Raw genomic sequence first — 9,899 nt, 5'->3', positions numbered from 1 at the left:
AATAATTGAATAAAATAACCAAATCTATTAAACCTAAACCATATTTCTCCTACTTTTCTCCATTCTCTGCATCTACAACAGTCCGTCGCCACTACCTCGGTCGCTGCTGCCACCGTCTCCGTTGGATCAGTTCCTTTTAAGAAGAAAAGTGCCAGCTCCATCGCCTTAACTTCTCCGGCCGCATGCCATCGGAAACGCTATCAACAACCTTAAAACTCATTCAGCAAGCATTATATACCGGGCAAGGAATACACTGGGGAATGCAGAAGGAAGATTATTTAGACTAGAAAGACTACACACAGCATTGTATCCTATACAACTTTTTTTTTTCTTTAAAAAAAAACACTATCTAACTGACCTTAATTTATTTTTTATAACCTTTCCATTCCATTCAAACAAAGTCACGTTCTTTTAAAGCCTTTTGGTGACCATATATATGCAAATGCCCAATGAATTCTCTTATAAAGAAACTGAATATGGTAAGCTCTTTTATCTCTTTCTAACTTGTTGATTTAAGTCATTGAGGTCTTACTACATAAAAAAGAAGCAGAAGGGCTTGGATCATTGGCTGCAGAGCTATCAGGAGACCATGACTGATTTATCAAGGCTGATTATTGAGACTCGTTATAGAAGAGATAAAATTAAACATAATTTTTTTTAATATGAATAACATAAAAATTATAATAATATTTCTGTAAAAAGAATTAAAAATTTGAAATTAACACAATTCAAAGAAAAATAAATAAGGGGTTGAGTAGTGTTACGTACGTTGAGTATTATTAAAAGTGGGCATAGCTCTTGTTCCTTTCCTCCCTCTCGATAAATCAACAGAAAAGTATTATTCATGAGCATAAAGGGTCACGAGGATGAACCAATTTCCTCCACTCAATTCTTTTTTTAATATATATATATATATATATATCATTCTTAAAAGATATCAGTGATTTTATGACAAAAAAGAAAAATATATCAGTGATTAAAAAGAAAAATGTACCTTTCAAGAAAAATGTGGAGAGAGTTAATGTAATGATATGATCTATTATTATTATTATTATTATTATTATTATGATGGCTGGAAGTGAGCCCCCACCAAGACAGGGCATGCGATAAATGTGCAATAAAAGTGACAGGGCATACGATATTATATATACATAAAATCTTTACTTATAGTTAGGCTTGTCGAAAAGAAGAAGAAATTAAAGATTCGAAAGATAGAAAAAATGTGGAGGCTGAAGATAGGAGAGGGGGGAAACAATCCCTACATGTTTAGCACAAACAACTTTGTTGGAAGACAGATATGGGAATTTGATCCGGAGGCCGGAACGCCGGAAGAGAGGGCGGCAGTGGAAAAGGCCCGCCTTAACTTCCTCAACCACCGTCATCGGATCAAAGCTAGCAGCGACCTCCTATGGCGTATGCAGGTACTGTAGATTATTATTATTATAAAGGAAGAACTGTTATTACTTTAGAGAACATCTTTTTACTTTGGAAAAGGAGTATGATAACTGCTATAGATTTTGCAACCACAAATTATTATTGGGAGCCGCTAGGGTATCGCAGACTTATGATACTATATATTTTTACACAAGTAGATAAATTATAACTTTAATTTTTTTTATATGGTGGTATTAAGTACAAAAAATTAAACACGTATGACAAATTTCATGTAATTCTCATGTGAAAATAGTAATTAAGATTATAACTTAGAGGAGTGCTAAAAAGACACTTATGCCACCCTAACTAAATTATTCTACTAAACTTTTTACTTAGGAAAATGAACATATCTTTTTATTCTTTACATCTCCAACATAAATATTTTCTTTTAGCAAAACAAAAGTTAATTCATTCTTATCTCATCTTACTTTTAGATTATATATATATATATATACTAGATACATGCAACGTTTAATTAATATGTACGTTTGCTTAATTTTATTTATAGAATTTATTAATTATTTTTATTAAATTGATATTAATATCATATAAATTTCAAATGAATATCATATTTTAAATTTATAATTTATATATTTTTGTTTAAGTTTATGTTTGTTATATCCTTTTTTTTTTTTTAAATCTATTTACCTTTTTAATTTTCTTTCTTGCACTACTTTCTCTCTAAAGACCAAGATTAATAAAAACAAGTTTATCAAATATAATCATTTACAATTACAATTAAGTTATGCTATTTTATCTTATTTTTCGTTTTTATTCTATTGACTATTTTATTTTCCTTCTTGTGCAATATAAATAATTGCTTTGCTATATAATATAGAAAGCTTCTAAATATTTATTGTTTTTTTACACGATTAACTTTTTTTTCTTATTTTTACTCTCTTATAAGTGAAAAAAATAGCGGAGTGATTTAGTTAGAGTGTGACAAATGTAATAAAAGTATAATTCTTCTTATCTTTTTATCTCTCAAGAGGTGTGTAATTAAGTCCTGTCCTTATCGATTATCTATCATGGTTTTTACTTAGGAAAATGAACACGTGTCTTTTTAGTCTTTACATCTCCAACATAAATATTTTCTTTTAGCAAAACAAAAGTTAATTCATTCTTATCTCATCTTACTCTTAATTTATATGTGTGTATATATATATATATACTAGATACATGCAACGTTCAATATGTATGTTTGCTTAGTTTTATTTATAGAATTTATTAATTATTTTTATTAAATTTATATTGATGTTATATAAATTTTAAATGCATATCATATTTTAATTAAATAATTTATTTATTTTTGTTTAAGTTTATGTTTGTTATAGTTTTTTAATTTGGGAGGGACAACAAGAGATCATATATTATATATTTAATGTAATATTAAATATTATGTGTGAAATTTAAATTTAAGTTTCTTGCGAGTTTTTAAAAAACAAAACAATTTGTTACTAATTCATAGTAGATTATATTATATATTTAATATGATATTATTCTAATAAGTGAGTTTAAGTTTAATTAAATTATATTTAAGTTATAAAACATATGATCTTATTATTTTTAAATAATTATCATTGTAAAATATCTCAAAAATATCATATTTTAATTTGTTTAATTATTTATTATTGTTAAATAATTATTATTGTATAATATCTCAAAAATATCTTTTTTTAATTTTTTAATTATTTATTTTATTTTATTTTATTTTTGTTTAAGTATTTACAAACTACCCTTAAATATAAGAATATTCTGTTAAATATAAGAATATTCCGTTAAAGTTAACTTTAAAAAATAAAAAATCGTTAAAACCAATAATTTCCATTATCTACACACACTTATTATATTGAAGAGATATGATAGTATCAATTGATTTTTGTATTGAGATAAGGCATGTTATTTATTTATCGTCATCTTTTATTTTGTTTATTTATAGTATTAAGTTGACATTGACAAACCCTATACGCTATTTCCCTTTTTTTTTTATCTATTTATCTTTTTAATTTTCTTTCTTGCACTACTTTCTCTCTACAATTAAGTTATGCTATTTTATCTTATTTTTTGTTTTTATTCTATTGACTATTTTATTTTCCTTCTTGTGCAATATAAATAATTGCTTTGCTATATAATATAGAAAGCTTCTAAATATGTATTGTTTTTTTACACAATTAACTTTTTTTTCTTATTTTTACTCTCTTATATAAGTGAAAAAAATAGCGGAGTGATTTAGTTAGAGTGTGACAAATGTAATAAAAGTATAATTCTTCTTATCTTTTTATCTCTCAAAAGGAGTGTAATTAAGTCCTATCCTTATCGATCGATTATCTATCATGGTTTTTGCATGTTCTCTTTTCACGTGTATATACAGTAAATAACTCATAATTAAGTTTCTCATACATATATATACACATATATATATATATATATATATATATTTACATGGGCATGCAGTTCTTGGGAGAAACAAAGTTGAAAGAAAGAATTGGTGGAGTAGTTAAGATAGAATATGGAGAGGTGATTTCATATGAAAAGGCCACAGCAGCAGTAAGGAGGGCAGCTCATTTCCTCTCAGCTTTGCAGGCCAGTGATGGACATTGGCCTGCTGAAAATGCTGGCCCTTTGTTCTTTCTTCCCCCTTTGGTTAGACTGCTAATTTCCTTAATTCATATTTTAAAACAATATAACATAATTTAATTAATTAGTCCAACATAATTTTTCTAATATAAAAAATATTCCTATATTATGAAACTAATAATTTAAATTTATTTTAAAACTTTAATTTAAATATAGTAATAAATTGAAATTGATAGTTTTATCTTAATATCTTTAATTATTAGTTTATGATATGATCGGATATTTTTTGTATTACTTAATTAAATTGTCGTATATATGCATACTCTAGAAGAAAAAAAAAAAGGCTAATTCGCCATCATAGTTTTCTGATTATTTTGTGACAAAGATCGCAGATACTGCTTACTTAATTATCTTCATAAGTTGATAGCTAAATGACTATTTTTATGGGCATGTTTGGCATAATTTTTACTTAGGATCTGATTGGTTCACGATTTGAAAATTGTATTTTTGAAATGTGTGATTCTAAAATAAAAATTTGAATTTATTGTCTGAAAACATGTTTCTGAAAATGTGATTGGTTGCACTTTGTTAGCTGTGTTTTAAGTTTTAAAAAACTGAATATATGATTGGTAGATAATCTAAAAACATAAAACTCAATTTACAATTTGTGGACATAGAAAAATATTTTACTTTGTTAGCTATTTTTATTTGATAATATTTAACTTTTAGTATAGAATTGAAATGAAAAATGTGTATATATTTATTAATAGTAATTTTTTTGTAATTTTTATTTTATAAAATATTTTATCATTAGCTTAATTTTATTTTAAAAAATATATTATAAATTACAATCAAGTTATATTCCCTTGTATAATTTTACAATGGAATATTTTAACAAATATATATAGTTATGGAGGTCGATATAAATTTTAAATTGAAGAAAATACCATTTTTTATAAAAAAAAAAACAGAGAGTAAATAATCTAACATTAGAATTGTAAAAAGAAAGAAAAAAATAATTATCAGTAAAGAAAAATATTGTACATATCATATAAATAGAATGTAAGAAAAAAGTAGTCAGGAAAAAAAAGTAAGATAAAACTGAAAACATTAAAACATTGTTTTCTAAACCCCTTTAATAAATTAGAGTTTGTTTTTAAAATGAGTTTTCAAAAATGATAAACCAAACAAGATTTCTTTGTAGGTCCCACAACTTTTAAATTTTAAAAACATAAAATGTGATTTGAATTCTGTACCAATCACACCCTTATACTTTTAGACAAAAAAGAAGATAAGTAAAAGTTTGAGCTTTCTAATTAATGTTTGAATTTCTATTTTGAAAGAGCTTATATTTCTTTGAAGAGCTTTTCAGAGTGTTTGATATACACTGTGTTGACGTAGTTTCAACACTAAGACTCACAGATGCAACAAATCTGGAAAACTCTAATATAAACCATAACTTTGTTGGACGTAGATTCAACACCAAAACTCATAGATGCAACAAATCTGGAAAAACGTAAATACAAACCAGAACTTAATTCAAGCAGTTAGAGTGCAAAGCGAAATGGAAAACAAATAATGGAAAGAACACACCAAAATTATCTTGGTTCAGCCACAATTTGTTACCTACATCTAGCAGAGCTAGTCCACTATAAAGATCAGATTACAAACCTAATCACAGAGATCTCAACTCTTCTTTGAGCAACTATTTCTTGATTACAAAACCCAGGCAAGGATTCTGTTGAACCATACACCTTAACTCTCATACAATACTCCAAGAACTCTCAAACACTCAAAAGAAACTCTCTCCTCATGTATACAGATCTCTCTCTCTCTCTCTCTCTCTCTCTCTCTCTCTCTCTCTCTCTCTCTCTCTCTCTCTCTCTCTCTCTCTCTCTCTCTCTCTCTCTGCTTTTCTAAAAAATGAATACTTCTTTACAAAAATGAAATAGAGGACTAACTTATATATAGCCACTTGACACAAAATGAAATTGAGGACTAACTTATATATAGCCACTTCACACCTAGACAACTAAATATTGTTACAACTAAATAATAGTTGTTAGATTTGTTATAAACAAATGAAAAGTTGTGAGAATTACTCTACAAATACACCTTAATTCTTGCAACTTGAATCTGAATATTGATGAGTGGACATCCTAGCTCAGTACCCTCTTCATTTCTCTCCAAGTTGGATCAAGATTAAGAAATGCCTAAACTTGTCCAAAGTAAATACTTTAGTTCCCAAGTCAGCAGGGTTCTCTTCAGTGGGAACCTTTTCCAATTTGATCACTTGTTGATCAATCTTTTCTCTAATCCAAAACATTAAGATATCAATGTGTTTGGACTTCTCATGATATGAAGGATTTTTGCACAAATGTATTGAAGACTGCCTGTCTGAAAATATAGTAGCTCTTCCCTTTAAAATCTTCAATTCTTGTAACAATCCCTGTAGCCAAATCGCTTCCTTGAAGGCCTCGGTAGTTTCCATAAATTATGACTCTGTAGCGGAGAGTGCAACAATGGGTTGTAGCTGAGATTTCCAACAAATACTATTACCATTCAGCTGGAAAATATAAGAAGTTAAGGACTTTCTATTATCCTTATTAGCTGCATAATCGGCATCAACAAATCCCTCTAGAGTAACTTGTTTTTGCTGACTCGAAAAAATTAACCCACAATCCATTGTTCCTTTAATATATCTCAGCAATCACTTGACTACTTCCCAATGATGAATCCACGGATTTGACATGTATCTACTTAACACACTCATAGCATGAGCTATGTCAGGTCTTGTGCTAATCATGGCAAACATCATACTTCCTACAACAATAGCATAAGGTATCTTTGCCATCTTTTCCCTTTCTTCTTCTATCTTTGGTGATTGATCAACTGTCAAATTGAAGTGTCCTGTAAGTGGTAGCTTTACTGGTTTGGCATCAAACATATTGAACTTCTGTAGCACCTTTATAAAGTATCCCCTTTTGCGACAACACCATCTTCCTCTTCAATTTATCTCTATGTATCGCAATGCCAAGAATCTTCTTTACCATTCTGAGATCTTTCATCTCAAACTAACTTTGTAATTTTTGCTTTAGCCAACTCACTTTCTCCTTTTCCTTACTAATCAAGAGCATATCATCAACATATATTAGTAGATAGATAGCTTCAGGTTTCTCTAAGTCCTTATAATACAAGCATGCTTCAAAGTTGAACTTTGTGAACCCAAATGAGGTAATTAACATATCAAATCTCTTATTCCATTGCCGAGGAGATTGCTTCAGCCCATAAAGTGACTTCTTAAGTTAACACACTAGATCTTTCCCTACTTTCTCCATCTTGAATCCCTTAGGTTGTTCCATAAAAATAGTTTCTTCAAGATTCCCATGTAAAAACGCTGTCTTTACATCCATTTTCTCCACCTCAAAATCATGAATTGTAGCTAATGAAAGTAAAATTATGATTGTTTTAAACTTAGACACAAGTGAGAATATGTCCGTATAGTCCACTCCTTCCTCTTGAGTGAACCCCTTTGCAACAAATCTTTCTTTGTATAAGGTTGATTCCTCACTTGAAATAACTTCTTTAATTTTGAAAATCCATTTGCATGAAACAGCCTTCTTCTCTACTGGCCTTTCCACCAAATCCCATGTTTTGTTCTTCCTAAGAGAATCCATTTCCTCTTTCATGGATGCTTTCCATTTATTTTACTCTTTGCTCATTAATGATTCTTTTAACATTTGCTGGTTCTTGAGCATTTTTTGTCATAATAGTTGTGTTCAATGCAAATGCAACCAAATCCACCTCATCTCCAAATCTGGTTACTAGCTTGATCTCTCTCTCTTGAATCTGTCTCTAACCAATTGGTAATCAGCTAAAGGATGCATGTGATATGATCTTGTAGTGTTTTCAATCTCAACACTTGAACTCCCTAGTCTCATCTGTCAAACCACTAGATTCATCTTGTTCATTCTCAAATGCAACAATTTTGGGAAATTGAACTTCAAATTCCATTATCTCACCATCACTGTCATTTATACATGCATCATGAACAAAATCTCCCTTCACTTTGTTCAAGTGTTGAAAGTTAGTCTCATCAAATACCACATCCCTACTTATAATGACCTTAAAGTGATTGTCTTCTAGAGAGCACAACCTATATCCCATAGTACCTTCTGGATATCCTAGGAACAAGCATTTGACAGATCTTGACTCCAGTTTATCAACTCTTTTATGTGCATAAGCTGCATATCCAAAGGATCTAAGGTGTGAAAAACTTGGTTTCTTATTAGTCCACAATTCCTCAGGTGTTTTCAAATTAATTTTCCTATTACGACTTCTATTAACAAGATAGCATGCAGTTGCTAAAGCCTCACCCCAAAACCTTTTTGACAGACCAGCCCCTAAAAGTAAGCATCTAACCTTGTTTAAAAGAGTCCTATTCATTCTCTCAGCTACACCGTTTGGTTGAGGGGTACGTATAATGTCTTTCTTTACCTGATTCTTTGCATAACAAATTAAATTCATGGTTTATAAACTCTAGACCATTATCTGTTCTTAAAACTTTAACTCTTAGTCCAGTTTGATTTTCAACAAGTAATTTCCATTCTTTAAACTTAGTTATGCATTCAGATATTCCTTTAACAAATACACCCAAACCTTACGGGTATAGTCATCTAAAACAGAGAGAAAATACCTCTTTCCACCATGAGTTGAGACACGACTTGCACCCCATAGATCTGCATGGACACAATCAATAATTTATTTTGATTTGTGCTTGCTGAGTTTGAACTTCAATCTATGTTGTTTTCCTCTTATGCAAGTCTCACAAAATTTTAGACTCCCTGGTTTATGTTTCTCCAATAAACATTGTTTGTACAACTCTTGCAATCCCTATTCACTAATGTGGCCCATTCTCACATGCCACAATTCAGTAAGTTCATCAACTTGCTTTACAACAGAAGCTTCTCCTTTAAAGATAGTTTTTCCTGCCAAAAAATACAAACCATTTCTCTTAGTTGCTTTCATAATAATAAGGGAACCTTTACTTACTCTGAGAACTGCATGTTTGGATTTGCACTCAGGCCCTTCATCAACAATGTTCCAAGTGATATCAAATTTCTCCTCAAATCTAGAACATGTCTAACATTCTCAAGTATTCTTACTGTTCCATCAAAGTGCTCTATTGCTATTGAGCCAATTCCTTCAACTAGACATGATTGATTGATTCCCGTCAAAACTCTGCCTTAATGAACTTTATATTCAAAGAACCACACTCTAATCGGACACATGTGGTAAGTACATTCGGAATCCATTATCCAATCATCTGAGTTCCCTTCATTTGAGATTGAATATAATTCCCCATCTGAGTCTTCATTCTCCTCAGCTACAGATGATGAATCTTGGTTTTAATTCTCATTCATTTGCTTCTTTAATTCCCAACAAAATCTCTTGATGTGTCCAACCTTTCCGCAGTTGAAACATTTCTTTGGTTCACGCCCCTTGGACTTTGATCTTGTTGGAGACTTCCACCTTGGTCGTGATCTCTTGGCTTGCTGAAATCTCTCCCTCTTAGTTCTTTCTTGAAGGGTCTTCCTCTCGTTAAAAGCACCTCTTCTTTCTTCTTCTCTTTTTCTAGTTGCAACTCAAATTATTTAGCTTTGACAGCACCAAGAACATCTTCAAGGGATATTGATTCGCGCCCATACTTCATGGCTGACTTCACCTCTCTGTAAGATTCAGGTAAAGCCTGCAACAAAATCATAGCTTGAGATTCCTCGTCAATTTTAAAATCAATATTAGACGAACCAAGTATTATTTGATTAAAAATGACAATGTTAGCATCAAGGGATAGGGATGGATTCATTTTGAATCCATATAACCGTTCA

The 9,899-nt window shown here is 30.1% G+C and overlaps 1 protein-coding gene across 3 annotated transcripts in view; it reads left to right on the top strand.

Moving 5' to 3' along the window:
• Positions 1 to 1,160: 1,160 nt before the first annotated feature.
• LOC133783023 (beta-amyrin synthase-like) overlaps positions 1,161 to 9,899 on the top strand; it is a 54,048-nt gene continuing 45,309 nt past the window's right edge. For all 3 annotated transcript variants that reach the window (XM_062222540.1, XM_062222539.1, XM_062222538.1), the window contains exons 1-2: positions 1,161 to 1,421; positions 3,889 to 4,077. In XM_062222540.1, the coding sequence (XP_062078524.1) occupies positions 1,221 to 1,421; positions 3,889 to 4,077 (390 nt within the window). In that variant the 5' untranslated portion in view covers positions 1,161 to 1,220. The remainder of the gene's footprint in view (positions 1,422 to 3,888; positions 4,078 to 9,899) is intronic.

This window comes from Humulus lupulus, chromosome 6 (assembly GCF_963169125.1).
Source record: "Humulus lupulus chromosome 6, drHumLupu1.1, whole genome shotgun sequence".
NCBI lineage: Eukaryota > Viridiplantae > Streptophyta > Magnoliopsida > Rosales > Cannabaceae > Humulus > Humulus lupulus.
Note: the sequence above shows the minus strand (reverse complement) of the source record. Positions and strands in the feature narration are given on the sequence as shown.